Raw genomic sequence first — 21,046 nt, 5'->3', positions numbered from 1 at the left:
ACCGTTCACAAATATTGTCAGCTCTTCAACTGACACTACCTTTTATAAAACTGTTAAAGTTTCAGAATTACTAACTATGCTTTTAATCAAGAAAATCCAACAAATGGTTATTTATATATTCAGTAAACTCTTGAGCACCTACTATGTGCCAGGCACTAAGGAAGATACAGACAACTGAGATCTCAAGAATTATACTGTCTAGTTTGGACAATGACTACTTTGCATTTATTTGTACAGAAGTTTACAAAGTGCTTTTACATATATTCTTATTTGATCCTCATAACACTGAGAAGCATAATATTTATTATCTCCGTTTTACTGGAAAGGAAGCTTACTCAATACAATAATAAATAATAAGTAGTTTAGTTCAGATTTGAACCAAAGCCATCTTTGTCCAGCCCTTTTCCATTATACTAAGCAAAAAGAAATCAAAAGACAGTAAATAAGTACCAAACAAGTGGTACTTATTTAAGAGTTACGAATTGCTATGAGGGAGCCACCAAGAGAAGCTTCAAGGTGGGGGGGGGGGCGGGGTAGGGAGGGAGATGCAGATCAGATGAGACCCAAATGAAGAAATATGCATAGCTTCTTGAAGGTACAGTAAGACCAGGAAGGTTGAAAAGATAATGGAACCAAATTACACAGTGAATCACAAATGCTAGTTTTGTGTTAGAACCTTATTTTGAAGGTAATGAAGAGCTTATACTTCTCATTTAATGTTTGTGTATTTCCATTCCAGGCTTTTGAAATTCATCTTGACACTCCTGTAGCAACGGAAAATATGTTGAAGTTTTATTACTATATTGTATAGAAATATAAACGTCATTTAAGCATACAAATCATTTGGTAACTCAACCAATAGCTCATTACTTAAGTATTAAGAAAGCGATTAGTAATCCACAGGACTGTTGTGTTAATTAGCTTCATCATAAGACATCACAGTTTGGAAATATAAGGAAATAAAAACTAATTTCTTCAAAATTTAAAATCAATTAATATCTAGAAGTATTTACTAAAATACTAATAATAGTATTGAAATCTTTTGGCTTACATACGAAATATTAAAAATTTGAGGTGTGGTATGTAGATACATAAAATGGCTATTTCCTTTTACATATACTTCAGGGGCTTTTGGTATAGGTCATACATGCAGTGGATAGAGCACTGGCCCTGGAGTCAGGAGGATCTGAATTCAAATCTGGCCTCAGACACAACACTACTAGCTGTGTGACTTTGGGCAAGTCACTTAACCCCAATTGCCTCAAACATCTGGGGCCATCTTCAACTGTCCTGATATATATCTTGCCACTGGACCCAGATGTCTCTGGAGGAGAGAGTGAGGCTGATGACTTTGCACAGCCCTGCCTCACTTAAATCCAATTCACCGCAAGTCATGACATCACCTCCAGATATCACAGACCTCTTCAAGAATGAAGGCCAAACAACAACTTCAGGGGCTTTAGCACAAACCCAAGATATACAACTTACTCCAACTTACTCTCTGAAATACTGTCTGGGAAAGAAACCTCGATGTGACTTTAGTGATACTTTTTTGTCCTCCTAGTTTACAGTGGATGTATCCATATAGATTAGCAGTTTGGAGGGAGATTCCAGCAATCACAAGTGCCTATTCAGAAAAAAAAAAAGTATCTTTATAAAAAAAAAAAATCTTAAGTATTTTTTCATTTCAACCACCTTGATCTGATGTTAATCTATCCTCAGTCTGTTTTTAAGAAGACTATGGAATGGTTTCATTATACTATTTTTTCAAACATTAATTTGTTTAATGTTAGAACTTGGCACTGCAAATTACATTTTTGATAAGTTTTCTCCAAGCAAAATAAGTTACATTATTTTAAAAATACGTACATGTATAATGTTATAATTGATTACCATCATGCATATGGCTATAGTTATTGGGGAGTGACTATAATATTCTCATCATTTCCCAGATCCTTTCTATTGTAATCTGTTGAAATTTTTGTTTTTTGTCCTCCCTAAGAATTCAAGAAGTCTTAACCTATGTGTATCCCTAATTGGGCATTTGGAAATAAAGATGATAAATATAATTTAACCAGAAGTGACAAGTTAATAGATTTCATTCAGCATATAGTATAGGTGAGATTCATTGCCCTTCAAAAGGCAGCCAAAAGTGAAATAAATGTGGTTTCATCATACTATTATTTTGTTTTGACATAGGATAAACCAGATATTGGCAGTAAACTAGGCTCCTCTTTAGGTATAACTTAAGGCCTCTGACTTAAGCATTCATAATAATGGGCTCAGTGATAGAGGCAGGATGCAGCCTTAAAATGCTATTTCCCAACTCCACAACTCCTGTAGATTTAAAAAAAAAACAAAAATTTTGAGTGAAGATGTTAATGACTTACCAGCCATTTGAGCTTCAGGGAGAATAAAGTGCTAAAGAAGAACACAGTCCAAATCAGCGGACAGATAATTAGACCAAGCCAGAAGATTCTAGCTTCAGCTTCTGTGCCAGTTGAATTATTTAAAGAGACCTGTTAAAAGGATGTGATTCAAGTTAAAATGTGATATATTGTGGTCGATGTTGACTTTACTTGTACTATTCACAATATGCATGTACCAGAAAAGAGGCAGTAGGGATACATCTTGTGCAGGGCAGGAATCAAGACAGGTACAAATCCTGAAACAAACCAATATGAAAATTTAACAATTTTTACTTTCTCCTTAACTCAATTCTTAATACCTTTTTGGCTTCAAAAATCCAATGACTTTTTCCATCTTCATCTATCTGGTTCCACCAGCGTAAGCCAACCATGAGTCTTCCTGTCACATTCTAATGAAAACGGACAAATTAACTATAAGATGCACTTCTCCTTTAGCTCACTATTTATGTTATTACAAGCATACCACACAGAAAGAATACCACCCCCCCCCTTAATGGCAGGTAAACTGTTAGTCACACATTAATTAATAACTGTCATGGGGGGACAGGAAAGGAAGGAAGGAAGGAAGGTTGAAACATGCCATTTTCTTAAAATTCATCTTAGTGACATCTGATTTTAAATTAAGTGATAGAGTCTGACCTATTTCAGGACCAACTTCTAAAACAGGAAAGACACAGCATCATCCAGAATCTAGTGGATAACAGAGAACTACCCTCCCAGCTAAGGTTCATAAATGTGATGCTTTTACTTGTTGCCATCAGCAAAGAATTAAATGATGTAACTTTTCACCAGCTTTAAGTAACACTTTCCACATCCTTAAATATTTAATAACAGTTTTAAGCAAAGTAGTAGTTTGGTGCAATGTATAGAAGGCTGGAACTAGAGCCAGGAAGACACACATTTCTGACACAGTGTCTACGGGACATGGGGCAAGTCACTTAATCTCAGCACCTTGGGCAGTTCTCTAAGACCATAAACTGCAGAGGTGCCATCCCACATTGGTAGAAGGACTTTCCCTATACCAATGAAATCTCAGGTGTGGTCTCTATCCCAAACCCTATATCTAGCTTTGTCCAAATTGTATTTTTTAAAATATTCAAATGAAGCAAAAAGTCACAATCAGCAGCTAAAGACTATAAAATTATTGGAAACAAATCCATTGCTGGTGCAAGACTTGTCTTACCTTGACAGACCAAAAGTCAAAGGACAGAAGAAGGAGAATAGTGACAAAACAGGCAACAAAGCTTTTGCTGAACCAGTCACAGAACAAGTAGGTAATGATAGCACTCACTCGGAAAAATAGGTGGAAAAAGGTGGCCAGTGGATGCCTAGGAAAATAATCCAAAACACTTACTAGCTTAAATAGGTAAATATGAAAACGTCATTTCTTAATCCAGGATTGCAGAATCTGTCCCTGAATTAGCATCGCTCAAATGTAGATACTTTATTCCTTAATATATTTTATGACAGCCAAAAATTTAGACCATAGATTTGATGTAAGAGAGCTAAATGTCTAGTAAAGAGTATTACTGATACTAAAGCATCTTTTGTTGTTTTTTAAAAATTTTATATTTTTCTAACACTGTCTAGATTTTCCCAAGGTATCTTGTTTTAACATTGCTTAGATTTCCCCCATGTTTCTACTCTTCCCCTCTCCCAGAGAATCATCCCTTACAACAGAAGTTTTGGAAAAGGAAGAAGAAAAATATTCAGCAAAACTGATCAATACATCAAAAGAATATAAAATTATATGCAATGTTCCATACCCTTCCCCCACCATCCTGCTTGCAAAGAAATTAAAGGAAGGCAGCTTCTCATATCTCTCTGAGGCCTTATTTGTCATAATTTTGCAACATTCCTGTTTCAGTTGTTTTGTGATGGTTGTTCTTTCCATTTGTATTTTTGTAGCCATTGTGTATATTATTTTACCTTTTCTTTTTAAAAGATAATTTTGGGGGCAGCTAGGTGGTGTAGTGGATAAAGCACCAGCCCTGGATTCAGGAGGACCAGGGTTCAAATCTGAACTCAGACACTTGACACTTACTTAGCTGTGTGATCCTGGGCAAGTGATTTAACCCTCATTGCCCTACCTACTCCCCCAAAAGGTAATCTCATAGTCCCAAGCCTTCAACATAATTGCTTCAGGACAGCAAAACTTATTTAAAGCCTAAAACACAATTTTTTTCTCATCTAGGATATGATTATTCATTTTTTTATATAAATAAAGAAAATGGTGAATCATTAAAAAAAAAAACTTCAAATGAAGATCAGCCTTCTCTCCCTCCTACCCCCTTTTGAGAAACCAAGAAAGACAACCCTCCCCCCTACAAATAAGTATAGTTAAATGGGAAAAAAATCCCTTGTTCTTCATGGCCACAAAAAAAAAATTATGTTTCATTGATGGATACCATGTTTCATTGCAATTCTTCTGTAATTGTGGCTGGTCACTGTGATGATCAGAGTTCTTAAATCTTTAAAAGATGTATATTGGGGCAGCTAGGTGGTATAGTGGATAGAGCACTGACCCTGGAGTCAGGAGTGCCTGAGTTCAAATCCGGCCTCAGACACTTAACACTTACTAGCTGTGTGACCCTGGGCAAGTCACTTAACCCCAATTGCCTCACTAAAAAAAAAAAAAAAAAAGATGTATGTCCTTACAATGCTGTTATTGCAGAAATCATTTTCCTGGTTCTGTTCACTCTGTAAGAGTTCATACAAGTTTTCCCAGGTTTCTCTGAAATCATCCCTAAGCACTCATTTCCCTTTTTTTTTTTTTTTATGCGGGGCAATAAGGGATAAGTGACTTGCCCAGGGTCACACAGCTAGTTAAGTGTCAAGTGTCTGAGGCCGGATTTGAACTCAGGTTCTCCTGAATCCAGGACCAGTGCTTCATCCACTGCACCACCTAGCTGTTCCCTTAAGCTCATTTCTTACAGGGCAATAGTATTCCATCATGTTCATATACTGTAATTTGTTCAGCTACTCACCAATGGATGGGTACCCCCTTCAGTTTCTGATTATTTACCACCACAAAAAGAGCAATTACTGCAAATATTTTGATACACATGACTCCTTTTCCTCTTTTTTTTAAAATCTCTTAAGGGTTTGCATCTAAGAGTGAGTCCTTGAGTCAAAGGATTTAATAGCTTTGGGGGCATAATTCCAAATCGCTTTCCAGAAGAATTGGACCAATTCATAGCTGTTCCAACAGTACACTAAAAGACCTTTCTCGCAGCCCCTTCAGCATTTGTCATTTTCCTTTTTTGTCAACTTTGCCTATCTGATGGGTGTGAAGAGGGAACTTTCGTATGACTGATGATGGCTCATATTTCTCCTTCTGAAAATTGCTTGTTCATATTCTTTGACTCCTTATCAGTGGGGAAATGGAGCATAAGTACCTTCAAACATGTTGCCTATATGTCTTATAAATGAGACCTTTATCAAAGAAAACTTACAACAAAAATTCTCTTCCCCCATTATTCTCTTTTCTAATTTTATGTTGTTCCTCCTTCCTTTTTGATGAGAACCAGTGACATCACAAGGATGATATCTTAACATCCTTGTGAATTGGATTTAAGTGCGGCAGAGTTGTGCCAAGTCCCCAAACTTGAAATCCAGTGGCAAGACAAAAATCAAAATCAAAATATCCGGCAATAGCCCAGGATGCAGTGGATGGAATAATACTGCCCCATAAGTAAGGAAGAAGTGACTGATTTCAGAGAAAACTGAGAAGACACCTATATGACTTGATGCAGAGTAAAATCAGGAGAGCAATTTATACAATAAGAACATTGTAAATTTTTAAAAAATAACTTTGAAAGACTTGAGAACTCTGATAGATGCAATGACAAGTCACAGCTCCAGAGGACTAGAGAGGTCATTGACTCAAGATACAAAATGAGATGTACATTTTTTTGACATGGCCAATGATTTGTTTGATTTGACTATATGTATTTATCATGAAGGCTTTATTTATTTTTTTAATTTCTTTTTTAAATTGGAGGAGAGAGAGAATAGCTTTTATCTTTTTTTTTTGGTTGGGGGGCAAAGAGGGTCAAGGGACCCAGGGTCACATGGCTAGTAAGTGCCAAGTGTCTGAGACCAGATTTGAACTCAGGTCCTCCTGAATCCAGGGCTGGTGCTTTATCCACTGTGCCACCTAGCTGCCTCAAAGAATAGCTTTTTTTTTTTTATTTTTGGTGAGGCAATTGGGGTTAAGTGACTTGCCCAGGGTCACACAGCTAGTAAGTGTTAAGTGTCTGAGGCCGGATTTGAACTCAGGTACTCCTGATTCCAGGGCCAGTGCTCTATCCACTGCGCCACCTAGCTGCCCCTCAAAGAATAGCTTTTTTAAAAAATCATTATTAATAAAAAAAAAAGGTTTTAAAATCCAGGCTCTAGTCCTTATTAACTGTGTGACCCTGGATAAGTCACTTGATCTGTAGGCTTCCATGTCCTCATTTGTCCAATAATGAGAAATATATGGCTGTACTATTTTATTTTATTTTATTTTTAATAATATTTTCTTTTCCCCCAATTACATGTTAAAACATGCCTGTACTATTTTACAGTGTTGTTGGATCAAATGAGAATTTATGTGAAATGATTTTTATATAATGAAAGAGTGCCACTACTTTTATGAATCTTGGTACTATAATTTCATCAAAACATGAGAAGTGAAACAGACTTTTTTGGTATCTAACTGTCCATATCAGGTTACATCTTCACAATCACATATTAACAGAAATGTATAGCGATGCATAAGATCCTATTTTGTGTGTTATTTATTACATAAAATTTTTTAACTCAGTCGAATAGGATGTGTCTCCCTTAAAGGCTTTTTTTTTTCTAGCAAGGTGTTATTTGTGCATTCTAAAATTATAAGAGAATGGCATAGAGGATAGCATGTTTGACCTAGACTCAGGATGACTTGGATTCATGACCAACTTCTGGTACTAAGTGACCCTGGTAAGTCTCTTAACCTCTCTGAGCTTCAGTCTCCTCATCTGTAAAACTGAAATAGGATCTATACTACCTATATCACAGAGTTGTTGTCAGTATCAAATGAGATAACATATATAAAGATAACTTAGTATACCATAAGGCCCTATAGAAATAATTCAAACACATAACTTTGTTCAATGATCCTAAGCATCAACATCAAACAAAGCATAAAGTAAGGAGATGAATACTTCCCCAATTTGTTCCCAAGCATGAGAAAATCCTGCACAAAGTTTAAACAGAAGATGTCCTTCCCTATAAATAATCAATCCTGATGCAGATACAACTGGAAGACACTCTGCTGATTGTATGGTGCTCTAGAACAAAACAAGACCTTATCACTCAAAAGAGTTCAACTGGAAGTGCACATAAGAAAAACCAAGCAGATAAATAAGCCATATTATTAAATTTATGGTATGCATTTGAATGGGCAGCCCACAGAGTGAGTAATAGACCACTAGTCTATTACTATATCTTTCTTGGACAGACACACCAGATGGACACTGAGCAAGAGTTCTGGGTCTGGAGTCAGGAAGACTCATCTTCCTGAATTCAAATCTGGACTCAGACATTAACTGTGTGAACCTGGTCAAGTCACTTAACCTTTTTTGGCCTCAGTTTCCTTATCTGTAAAATGAGCCGGAGAAGGAAATGGCAAACTACTCCAGTATCTTTGCCCAGAAACCCCAGAAGGGGTCATGAAGAATAAGCACATCCTCTATAGGTTTTCTTTGTTCTTAGGTTTTTTTTGTTTTTTTTTAGTGAGGCAATTGGAGTTAAGTGACTTGCCCAGGGTCACACAGCTAGTAAGTGTTAAATGTCTGAGGCCGGATTTGAACTCAGGTTCTCCTGACTCTAGGGCCAGTGCTCTATGCACTGTGCCACCTAGCTGCCCCTGTTCTTTGAGTTTAAAGAATGAGGCAAGATCTGTTATGAAACCATCAGGATATTTACTTAATAATCTTAGCCACAGATTTTTTTTTTAATTGAGTTCTCAAGTTGTGGTATATGAATGTAATGGAATACTATTGTGCTATAAGAAATGATGAGCAGGCAGATTTCAGAAAAATGGAGACTTACAAGAACTGATCCTGAGTGAAGGGAGCAGAACCAGGAAAACATTGTATACAGTAACAGCAACATTGTGTGATGATCAACTCTGATGGACTTAGCTTTTCTCAGCAATACAATGATCCAAGACAATTCCAAAAGACACAATTGAAAATGCTCTCCACATCTAGAGAAAGAACTGATAGAGTCTGGATGCAGATCAAAGCACACTATTTTTCCACTTTCTTTGTTGTTGGTTTTTTTTTTGTTTCTTTGTTTCTTCTTTCTTGTGGTTTTTCCCTTTTGTTCTGTTTCTTCTTTCACAAATGACTAATGTGGAAATCTGTTTAACATTATTGCATATGTATAACCTATATCAAATTGCTTGCCTTGTTGGGGAGGTGGGAGGAGAGAGAAAAATTAGAACTCAAAATTTTATTTAAAAAATGAATGTTGAAAACTATCTTTACATGTAATTGAAAAAAATAAAATACTATTTGCATAAAAAATAAAAATTGAGTTCTCACAATTTTTGGCAGTTCTATTAACTTTTTAAACTATTGAAAAGCCAACCTTTGAAACATATACCAAATGCTTAAATGCTAGATAGTGTCACCTTAGTTGACCCTCATTTGACCTAAACACTCATTCCTCAAGTGTTTAGGTCAAATGAGGTTAACTGGAAGGCCTTTTTTATTCTAATCTTCTTAACTCTTTCTACTTTCTTGTTTCCTGTGTTAATTTGTACAGTGTGCATAGGATTAGAAGAAGCAGTGTTAGAAGGGTCCTCAAAGGACATCAAGTGCAACCCCCTCATTTCATGTATGAGGAAATAGGCCCAGATAAGTTAAATAACTTGTCCAGGGTGCCACAGCTAGTACCTTGTGTCTGAGGTGAGAGAAATTATTATGCTATTATATTAATAATTATTCAATTTTGAGCCACCCTTTTCCTTTAATTTCTGTTAAAAATCCAACTCCTGAAAAGCTCAGTCAGCCTCAGAGAAGGGCACTGCTGAGTGAGATTGTGCCTAGCCCTCAAGGTACATGCTTATTCACTAAATTGGGTGAGACTCCACCCAACTGGGAAACCTATTTTCTGTGCAGAAAATAAACAGAATCCAGTCTGGGTGAACCTTTGCTTGGAGGAAGAAGCCCAGTCCTTGATTTCCCTCCAACTAGCCAGACAGGTCCAGATGGAAATGCCTTGAGGCTGCTGAGTCTCAAGCCACTCTCAGCAGGAGAAGCGGAAGACTTTTTGCCCCCCTCCTCCTTAAATTTCACCAATCACGATTGAGTTTTACTTGTCAAGGAAGTTCCCTTTCAGAAGGGATTTAAGGAATTTCAGGGTCACCCTTAGGGTCTTTGGTTACCAAGAGAAACCACTGACCATCAATTTATTCTTATCATTCTAATTAATAAATTGATTATTAATTACCCAGAAACTCTGTCTCTTAGGATTTTCATTCGTGACATGACCCAGATCTTTCCAACTGTTAAGTCCAGCACTCTCCACTACACAAAGCTATCTCATACTAACTGAATGTTTCTGGAATAACTGAAGATCTTACAGTTAGTTCAATTTAGTTCGGGTGTTTCTGTGAGTATCCACTATCTCTACAGATTCAAGAGGTTATCTCAAAAAACAGTAACCCTGAGGTATACCCCAGGGGGTTTTTGATCCCCAATGCTTCCTCCTCCTTCTTCTTCTTTCTTTCTTTCTTTCTTTTTTTTTTTTTTGTCTTTTTGTCTCTTCAAGGCTAAGTTGGGGATGGAGGAGAGGGAAGAATACCAATAATTTCAGGGTCTTGGTCAACTGGATTCTGGTTAATCAAGGTTTTAAGACATAAATGTAAAGTACTATCTCACCCTTCTTAGACCATTTAAGCCTCTTAGTTCTTTCAAACAATTCTCTATGATGCTGAACAGGATTCTTCATCTTATTCCGTCATGGATCCCTTTGCCAATCTGGTGAAACTCTATGGTTACCTTCTCAGAATGGTGCTTTTAAATACATAAAATAAAATATATAGGATTACAATGGAAACCAAATATATTGAAATATATGTGTGGCATATAATATATATATATGCAGTTATATAAAAATACATACATATGTGTGTATATATATGTATATATACATATGTATACACACATATATAAACACATCACAATTTCACATAGCCCAAGTTAAGAATCTCTTCTTTAAGACTCTAAGTTGCAGACCAGGAGCTGATCTGCATCTGTAGATATGGTTCCCTTACCCTACACCAGTGAAATCACAGGTCCATACCAAAAAGAAAAAATGAAGCCAAGAGAAACAGGATAACTATTCAAACATATTATTCTTTTGGAATAGGCTGTATTAAAAATTCTTTAGGGTCAGTTTGTATCCCCCCTGATTTCTAGCACCCACCTTTCATGTCTAGAGATCTTGTATTTTGTACACCCAACAGGTTTAAGCATTTCCCCTACTTTTAAAAGTTAAGGCAAAGGGGCAGCTAGGTGGTGCAGTGGATAAAGCACTGGCTCTGGATTCGGTAGGACCTGATTTCAAATCTGACTTCAGACACTTGACACTAGTTGTGTGTCCCTGGGCAAGTCACTTAACCCTCATTGCCCTGCCAAAAAAAAAAGTTAAGGCAAAAACAAAATCTCAAAAGTCAAGATATATGTTCCTTCACTGAAGGGAGTAGATTTCCTTCTCAGAACTGCAAAAATACATGGGTTTTAACTCATGAAAGAAAGTAGAATAAGCTTTCTTTCTCTCCTTCAATACATTCCCTCCCTTACTCCTCAAAGTAAAGCCTATAGGGGGTTTTTCTCTCTTATTTATGGAATCCAATCTAAACTGAGCCTGGCTACATCCTGTTACCTCCTCCCATTTCTAGTTCTTCACTACTCCATCTTTCTTTTTCATTTCTTTCCCCCAGTAGGACCTTCCCTTTTCTACCAATAAGAATTCATCCCTTAGAATAACTTACAAATAAAATAATTTGTTATAAATTTAAACAAAATAAATTTGTTATAAATTTATGAGCCAAACAATTCTTCTCTATTTGACTAGCTAATATGTCAACATCTAAATGTGGAAACAGATGTTGAAAGGAGGAAATGAAATCACTTAAAGTGTTGTCAAGGTTGACAGAATCCCAATGTGGTTTATTTCTCCACTTTAAAAACAAATGTTATTTCCTACTGGGGCTGACTGACTTGATAGATTAAGAATAGTGTGAGTGTCCCAAATATTATAGAAAAAAAGTGCTTCTGTACTTAGCTAGAAAAACCACATACTGTTGAGTGTCTTCAAAATGACAGAAAATACCAAATTAGCTGCCCTTTCAGAAATTACCTGCTCCCCCTAATTCAGTAAAGCTGGCTTCTATTTTAAAGATATATTTAAAGTAAAAGGATCAGTAATCATCAAGACCAAAAAAAACACACCAAAACCCCAAAACCCCAGTATCCTTCAATTAGAAATAACAGAAATCAGATTATGACAACTGACAAACCTAAATTGTATCTCCGCTATTATGATTAACCATTTTTATTGTATTTAGTTAGCGAAAGAATTTAGTCAAACAATATAATTGTCTACTTTTTTTTTTAACTTAACTATCCTGTTTGAATTGATTAGGTCCACTCACCATTATTACATTGTGTAGATGTGGCCTAGATTCCGTTTTCCATCTTATATTTTGCTGAATTATGGTGTCATACCTCTCTCCTCCTCCTCCTCCATCCAAATTAGGGAAAATGTTCTATTTTTTACCTACTTGGTACTCCTAAGTAGGTGGCATAAATGAATACTTGTACTTTCTCACTAAAGGTCATAATATTAAAGGTTTGGGCATGGAAATGACTAAAAGCTTGTGCTTTCCCCTCAAGCACCACACATTATTTTTCTCACTTGTTTCTGTTCTTTATTTTAAAGTGACATCATGCTTTTGAAGCTTGTGGGAATTCTGTTGGAAAGTGAATGAACAAAATCCATACAAGTCAATAAAGGGAAACAAAATAAACAGACTCAGTTGGAACAATCTTTTCTTCAAGTTACTCCAGCCCCTGCAATTGTTCTAGTGTTTTCTATGAGTGGAGGATAGGGAAGTATTGGGATCCAATCTGGTGAAGATTTCAACCATGCAGCTGTTCAGTAGAACAAAGCCAAGCCTTTTACCGAACTACCCAATATTAATGTATTCATATGGTGGCTTCAAAATGTAATATGCCTTAAAGGTATAGTGGTACACAAGCACATAGATGACTTATTAGAGTAGTTGTAGAAACAGGAAAGATACCTTAAACACTATATTTAAACCAAGGATGCTTCAAATAAGTGATGTGCACGTAAACAGAGTCAATAGAAAAATTTTAAATGTAATTAAACAAGAAGGTTAGGACATATCCTATAGAACTGCAGTCTATCATCTTTAATTAGGGGAGGAGGGTTTAAGAAAGAGATTGAATGTAACTAAGACAACTCATTTTTATAGATTCAACAAGTATTTATCAAATACCTATAATGTTTGGGCTTCTGGCATTTGTGACCCAGAAGCTAGAGGACTAGACATTTTCTTCACTCCCTGTACCTCTCAAAAAAAAAAAAAAAAGAAAGAAAGAAAAAGAGGTTAAGGGCTTAAGGTAGAGGTAAAACAATAACAGCTAAGCACAGGACAAGAAAGCAAGAAACCTCAAAAGGTCTTAAAAATAAGCAACACAGAATACTAATCCATAACACTCCTATTTGGTGGCTCTCCTCTACCGGCCTCTGATGTAACTGGTTATGCAAACTGTAATGATTGGAATGACGCCACCTACTGGAGACTTGCTGTGGAGAGCTCCACCATGAGGAAAATGCCTCAGAGGCATTGTGGCTTTTCCTTGGCGTCAGGAAATGACGCTTGCTCATGGGTGCTGTCTATCAAGTCTACCAGCCAATCAACTGGAGGAGCCTCCTATGGTCTGGGAGGAGACAGGAAGGAGGAAAGGGAGCCTGCGCAGAGAGCGCTGGCCTTTTTGGCTTCCGGACTTGATGGTGGTGGCGGCAGAGGACTTCACAGGAAATTTGAGGAAAGATAGGAATGCCAGGCTGTTAGAATTCTGTTCTCAATCTTTTTCTTTCTATTTTCCAATAAACCCTTAAAAACCTAAACTCGTTTTATCAGTGATTTTTAGTCAGTTTCCCCCAAACTGGGGGAACACATTAGAATCCACATTTAGAATCTTAAATTACACAAAACCAATCCATGGACTCTGCTTCTGGACCCAATCAGGAATTTCCTTCCTGCAGCAAAATCTCTGCTGGCACATGGAAACCTGCCTTTCCAATGTTATCCTGTTGAAATGAGCAATGAAGTAAGCAAAGCCTGGAGAGGAGAATGAAGAAGTATAGAAGAGGGGAAATCAGGTCTCCTACTGACTAGGGTGGCCTCTAGGTTAGCACATCCGGGGTTCAATACAAAGACTCTGTCTAGAACACCCCACCCAAACTCCACTAACCTCACAAAAGGCAGCACATGTCCATTCAGCACAATTAGGGAACCAAAGAATAAAGAGAACTGAGGTAGGAAGCCACTGTGCATGGCTGCACTGGAAAGAAACTGGTACTGAATTTTGTTCTGGAAGAAAGTGGTACTGATTTCTAAATATATCTAGTCCTGAACCTCTAGAATATACTAGGGCAAGAGGCCAAAACTAGTGAAAAGCAAATCCCCCAACAGGGGAGGAGACAGAGGCAGCCTTGCAGTCTACCTCAAAGGAATAAAAAAATTTGAAACTATAGTAGTCAGTTTCTCCAAGAAGAAACAAAACAACAAGAGTAATAATAATAATAATAATAATAAATAAAAATAAAAACCATAGACAGAAGTGAAGATTATCTACAAAAAAGAGAATAAAAAAGCTAATATATATGTATATACCATGTATATACCATATATATATATATATATATATATATATATATACCATGTGTGTGTATATATATATGTACACACACACACACACACACACATATATGATCTCAATAGAAGAAAAAGCCATTGCTCTCAAAAACAAGATGTGGAGAGACAACTTCAGGATGATAGAGTCTCCCAAAAGAATAAGAAACATTGAAAAACTTGACCATCACAATGTGAGAAGTCATACAAGAAAACTACCCAGAACTTCTGAATACAGAAAACAAAGCACCAATCGAAATATTCCATCGACTACTTCCAGAAAAGAAAAATTGTTATGCTTTAAAGTCTAAGGTGCATAATGTAAAATTTAATAATTCCAATAATAAGCCAGCAATTGACCAGGAGAATTGACTTTCAAATATAAAGGAAAGAAAATTTGAATTAATATAAGACCAATCTGCATCCACCAGAAATCACAGAAGGGAAATGAATAATATATTCCAAAAAGCAGACGCACTCAAGATATAACCTAAAATGACATATCTTACAAAATACCTATTAAATGCAAAGTACTGTACTAGAGAGGGAAATACAGAGATGAGTAAAACAAATCTCTAACCTTCCAGAGATTACAGTCCAGTAGACAACCCTGTCTTAGCTGTCATTTTAGACCATAAACTCCCTCCCTCGAACAACATGCTACATATTCATAGTTAGTGTTCCCTAAACATTAAATTGAAATATACTTTTCAAATCACCAAGAAAACGGTCATCAAGCTTAATATACATTCACTTTTTTTTTTTTTGGCAGAGCAATGAGAAGTGACTTGCCCAGGGTCACACAGCTAGTAAGTGTCAAGTAAGTGTCTGAGGTCAGATTTGAATTCAGGTGCTCCTGAAACCAGAGCCAGTGCTTTATCCACTGTGCCACCTAGCTGCCCCCTACATTCCTTTTTTTGGGGGGGGGCAATGAGGGTTTAAGTGACTCACCCAAGGTCACACAGCTAGTAAGTGTCAAGTGTCTGAAGCAGATTTGAACTCAGGTCCTCCTGACTCCAGGGCCGGTGCTCTATCCACTGTACCACCTAGCTGCCCCCCTACATTCACTTTTAATATGAAAATGTTCTTAGGGGGAAAGACCAGGCCTATTCTTTTAAATTCTGGGCTATTTCCTTCTTTCTAGACATTCAGTATTTGACCTTATAGTAGAAAAATTACTGAATTAGGAATCATGGCCCTAACTCTAGTTCCTGACCTGTCAGGAATTATATTTAGACTACCCCAGATATACTTCATCTCTGTGTTCAGGGTCATATGTATCCTAATCACTGGTGCTGTGACTGGATAGATTATGGATGCCTCTAACTATTGCTGGCTCTTATTTCTGGCTATTTGCTCCGACCAATTAGACTCCATTGGCACCCACATGCTCTTTAATATTTTTAGAACCCAAACTATTATTTGTCTTTCTCTTCCCAAACACTGCCCTACCAACAACTCACAAGTGTGCTGTGAAGCAGGAGTCATTCATACTTGAGTGAAAATTAATTTAATCTGATTGTGTTCTTCCTAACAGAGAAGGAATAGGAGTTTTGTAAAGAGACACTTTTAGTGCATCAAACACATGGAGGTAGGAGAGGGGGTCTTGGCATACTGTAATTTGGGAAGCGTTGGGCAGCTACAGAGCTATATGAGGACACTAAGTGGCCGGAGGGCAGTGCTGAATGATTACCAGGAAAAGAGAAGAAAAGTAAAAATCAACCCAAAATCTGGGGTGGCGTGCTACACTGGAAAGAATATGAGATGTGGAATTGGAGGACCTGGGTTCAAATGCCAACTCTGCCACTTATTACCTGGGTGACCTTAAGCAAAGCATTTCAAGACCCTGGACTTCAGTTTCCATAAAATGAATTTTATGAAATTTTCATGTTATGGAAATTTCTACTATGTCTATAAAATGAATTGTGGAAATTTCCATAAAATGAATGGTTTGTAACTATTGCCTTCAAGAGCTCTTAAAGGTTATCTAGACCAGTTCTCTGTTTGATAAGTATTTATCCAATTCCTTACCTCTAAAAAAATTCATAATGGATTATATGGCTATTGCTTAAACTATATCACTTATAGTGATGGGGGCAGGGTAATCATAAAAGAAAGCATTTCACTCCATAAACTGTTAGGAAGTTTGTCTACTGAACCAAAAAAAGCTTTTCTTCCTTGTAACTTCCACCCATTTGTTCTAGTTCTGCTCTCTGGAGCCAAGTAGAAAACATTTATCCTTCTAAAAACAAAAGAGTGATAAAATAGTAGAGGAAAAAAGTTTAACCACTCAACAAAAAAGCCTTGCTCTCTCACTTCTAAAAGCTGAATGGGAATGTTTCCTCCCTTTGGAAAATAAGGCCCAAGAGAGAAGAGAATCCTAGATGGGTCATAAACCAGCTAACTATCCAATTACCAGAAAACCTGCAAGAACAAGTTGGATGATTCCATCTGGTGATTCTAATCTTGATTGGGTCCTCTAACCTTCTGTGATTTGAAGGAGAATCCACTCCTTGGACTGGAGTGAAGATCCTTCCCCTCTACTTGAAGACATTCCTTAAGAAACCCTGCCTAACTCTCAAGAAACCCCCTTTACTAACTTTCTCTAATATCTGCTAAAGTGGTGAGGTCAAGGTACAGATTTAGTTCGTCCTATTTAGGTAACAGGACAAATGAGATAGTGTGTGAATTTGGGGTAGAGGGGAGGGAATGGAATGCATTCCTGGTATACCTTTCACTGACTCTTCAGAAGGTACATAACATCTAACAAGTTATCCATCTTCTAGATGGCTTAGCTTCCACAATTTTTTTCATGTTAAGTAAACACAATATAAAGGGAAGTTAAACGCCCAAAATGCAAGGAGTTAATTTCATAATATGTAATATCCTGCTTTAATCAACGAGAACTGAAATTTGTTTAGTTCCTTGATTCTGTGGGTTATTTTCCTTGGTAATCATGAATGTTCCTTAAAATGAAATAATCTGATCTCTACAGGACCTGCTTACGTTGTTACATTTCTATATTTTTAAACATTTCTTAAAGATTAAGAATAAAAGTGACTGTGATTTATTCCCCAAAGTTAAAATCCAAGTTCTCCAAATCCTGCTGGTTCTGATAAAACTCAATTCTATTTCAGGAAAACAAATGGCCTTCTAAAAGAAAAGATAGCATGATCACCAGACCTTATTTCCTTTCCTTACTTTATTTTATATATGTCCTTTGTATAAGAAGTCACCCCTATTAGGGCATGCACTTTGTGGGGTTTTTTCCTTTTGTTGTAATTTTTCCACTGAAGCTGTTCATACTCTGGAACCTAATTCTCCTGATCAATATTTTGATTTATTGATTTGGCCAGCTAAAGTTAGAAGTACCATTTTTGGCTATGGAACAAAATTTCAGACCTTGGATAGGCCCTTAGAAATCATCTAATCATTTTAAAGAAAAAAAAAATTGAGCCCTAGAAAAATCAACAAACAGCTAGTTTATGTGTGGCTCAAGACTAAAGTCTGGGATGTCAAACCCTAACTTTGGTGTACTTTTCATTTTCCCTCTTAATTGCAATGTGGTTTATAAAAATTTATCTACTCTTTATAATGTCTGTCCTGTTATTCTCAGTTTACATGTAAGGCTCAGGGAAGGCAAATGACTTCCCCTAAATCAAACATCTATCATTGTCATATAACTAGAACTAAGACTACCTGAATTTACCTGATTTTAGCTTTCCTCAATGCCAATTCCTCTTCATTTCCAAAATCAAGAGACACATCCTCTGTGTCATCTACCAGGGACTAGAAGAAAACAAATACAAGCCATTATTATGAGTTGAAAGAGTTCTGGATTCAGAATTGAGATCTGACTTTATCATCTGTGTGGCTGTGGGCAAGTTCCTTAACTTCTCTGGGCCTCTTTCCTCAATTGTAAAATGAAAAGGCTGGACTAAATGACCAGTAAGACTCCTTTTACATTAGTCCATAACTGTTTAGGAATCCATTAGGTACAATGCCCATTGCTTTAAATTTCTTCTAGCCTCTCATAAGGAATGAAGAACAGAAAACAGAGGGCATCTCTCTCTCTCTCTCTCTCTCTCTCTCTCTCTCTCTCTCTCTCTCTCTCTCTCTCTCTCTCTCTCTCTCTCTCTCTCTCTCAGATTTAAAGCTGGAAGGGACCATAGTAGAGGTCATAGAGCCCAACCCTCTCAGTTTATAGATAAGGAAACTCAGACCCAGAGAAGTTATGACTTGCCCAACGTCACACATAGGTGTCAAATGTAATTCTAGCCTTAAATTCTAACTCTAAATCCAATACTTTATCTGTTCTACCAGTCTGTCTTAAGATGGAGGTATAGCAATAGCAAGCAGGTGTACACAGGCACACACTCACACATGGGGCACTTTCTAGTAAAAACTTACTCTGTTAGGATCTCAAGTTGTCTCACCTTACGGTATGAGTATTCAACTCTCTGCCCCATCACCCTCCCTGCCTACTCCTCTATGAGCTGCCCTTATCTACTTGAGACCACTATTTCCAGCCTTCATTAATCCCCCTTGTATGTGACATGTCGTCTGTCCTCTCTGAGAACCAAGGACAAACAGCGACAATCCCATTGTACCACAAGCCTCTCTTGTCTCCCTGCCTTACTGTCAGTCAGTCAGCCAACAAGCATATATTAAGTGAAATGCCTACTATGTGCCAGGCGCTGTGCTACTGCATGGTCTCAGCCTCTCCCATTTCCCTCTACACCAGCCCCTCCCATCCTCCTTCTGCTACCTGAGCCCTTTTCCTGAAGCCTCTCTCTTTTCTCTCCTCCCACCCCTACCCCTCCCATCCCTCTCCTTCTACCCCAGCTCCAGCCCCTCCCATCCCTTTTCTTTCAGCCCATCACCCCCCTCCTCTTCCGTTAGTCCCTCCTCCTCCTTTCATCTCTCCTCCCAACTCTTCATTCATCTCACTAACCCCTTCCAGCCCTACCCCCAGCCCTTCACATCACTCCTTCATCGCTCCCCACCCCCCACCATTTCTCAACCTGGATCCTCCCATTCTTTGTCCCTCCCTTCCCCAACACCCCACCCCATCCCTCGAGAGCCCCTCCCATCCCTCTCACTTCCTAAGGCAGAGTCGACCCCATCCTCCATCTCCTTACCTGTTTCATCTTCCCACCTGGCCACCTTGGGCAGGCCCAACCCACAACTAGGTTGAGACCTGGTTTTCCCTTTCTCTTGATGTCCAATCGCCACAGGGCAGAGGGGTCAGGGGCATAGGCGTGATGGGATAGAGGTGGGGGTGGGCAGCGCGTAGAGCTCGGGCTGCGGAGGTACCAGTTGCTAAGGGGCCGCCCTCCACACCCCAGAGCGCAGGCGCAGGATTGGTTGCCCAGCGCACCGGAGACCTGAGCTGGGGGCGGGGCCTTGACGAGGACTAAATAAGAGTGAGTGACCAATGAGATGTTCCAGGAAAGGTGGATACTGACTGAGATGGGCGACTGGTACTGCGGTCAAGGTGGGGAGGTTTGGGGAGTCACAGAATCAGACTTTCAAAAAATGGGGGAAATCACAGAAGTAGCATAGTATTTAGAGCTGAAAGTGGTCTTAGAGATATAGTCCAACTTCTTCATTTTACAGATGAGAAAATTGAGAAGCCAATCAAACCATCAACCAACAATTATTAAGTTCCTACCATGTGCCAGGCATTGTGCTAAGCGTCAAGGATACCTGCTATACAATCTAATTTACCAGAGGGTTGAAGTGAGTTAAGGTCTCTCCAGTAGTAAGTGTAACTGCAGTAGAACACAGGTCCTTTGATTTCAGATGCATCTCTTTCCACTATACTTCATCTTGTCCAATGATTTGAACAGAAAAGGCCCTTCTAATATTTCTAACAAATGGTCATCAAGACTCTGAAAACGTTCAGTGATAGGAGAGGGGGCTCATTCCATTTTTGGATGACTGAGGAAGAGGTAGAGAGAAGGAATTATTGAAGGACTATGACTGGGAGCCATCAGTGGAGGGTGAGGTAACAGATAATTCATGAAGAGAGAGGGTGAAGATATATGGAAAATTAATTTTTAAATTTTATATCCTCAAAATCTAGCAGGATGCTGAATAAATCCCCCAACTTACACTGGCAGGTTGGGCCCCTAGAGCACAACTGACTCAGTTACTGCTTTGCCTAGGGTTCTAGAGGTAACCCTGAAGGGTTATGATTTCTCATATGATCACAAACTGTCATCCAATGTGCTCCTCATCATACTGATCAACCAATTGACTTCAATTAGCCTTTACAAGAGAGTGTTTTCAGAGATGAAATAGCAAATACAGAAGTTACCAAAAAAAAAAAAAAATCCCCAAACTAGGGAAGCACTGTATAGAAAGTCCATGGGAGTGGAGTTCTTGGGATTGAAGAATGGGCATGAACTATTGAGGCATAGATCTAGAGAACCTATGAAGCCAAAGGGAAATCCTGGCCCTGGGGGTCTGTTTCTCCCTTCTCACAGTCTTTACTAAGTTTGATTTGGGGCCAGATGTTGGCAATGGGAAAGTCACTTTCTTACGTTGCCTTGTGTTGGATCCTTCTAGGATGCAGTGTCTCAGCTGATGAATCAATCCACTGCAGGGCTGTGTCAACCAGGTC

The 21,046-nt window shown here is 38.1% G+C and overlaps 1 protein-coding gene across 2 annotated transcripts; it reads right to left on the bottom strand.

Annotated features, from left to right (window-relative positions):
* Nucleotides 1-626: 626 nt before the first annotated feature.
* On the bottom strand, nucleotides 627-19,765 carry TVP23A (trans-golgi network vesicle protein 23 homolog A). 2 transcript variants are annotated; one of them, XM_043972245.1, is made up of 7 exons: nucleotides 19,560-19,765; nucleotides 18,128-18,207; nucleotides 3,613-3,757; nucleotides 2,729-2,818; nucleotides 2,391-2,519; nucleotides 1,499-1,627; nucleotides 627-764 (listed from the first exon to the last, which is right to left on the bottom strand). In XM_043972245.1, the coding sequence occupies exons 1-7, from the start codon at nucleotides 19,566-19,568 to the stop codon at nucleotides 714-716; spliced, it is 633 nt and encodes a 210-aa protein (XP_043828180.1). In that variant the 5' UTR covers nucleotides 19,569-19,765; the 3' UTR covers nucleotides 627-713. The 2 variants fall into 2 exon arrangements, with proteins under 2 accessions (XP_043828180.1, XP_043828186.1); XM_043972251.1 differs by having other exon boundaries at nucleotides 3,721-3,757.
* Nucleotides 19,766-21,046: the final 1,281 nt, after the last annotated feature.

The sequence above is a fragment of the Dromiciops gliroides genome, chromosome 1 (assembly GCF_019393635.1).
Source record: "Dromiciops gliroides isolate mDroGli1 chromosome 1, mDroGli1.pri, whole genome shotgun sequence".
Lineage (NCBI taxonomy): Eukaryota > Metazoa > Chordata > Mammalia > Microbiotheria > Microbiotheriidae > Dromiciops > Dromiciops gliroides.
Note: the sequence above shows the minus strand (reverse complement) of the source record. Positions and strands in the feature narration are given on the sequence as shown.

Bases quoted from the DNA above. Each gene is read 5' to 3' on its own strand.
- TVP23A (XM_043972245.1), bottom strand. The intron at 2,819-3,612 runs GTAAGACAAGTC...CGTTTTCATTAG, and splicing joins TTGACTTTTGGTCTGTCAAG to AATGTGACAGGAAGACTCAT. The intron at 2,520-2,728 runs GTATTAAGAATT...TCCTTTTAACAG, and splicing joins GGATTTTTGAAGCCAAAAAG to GTCTCTTTAAATAATTCAAC.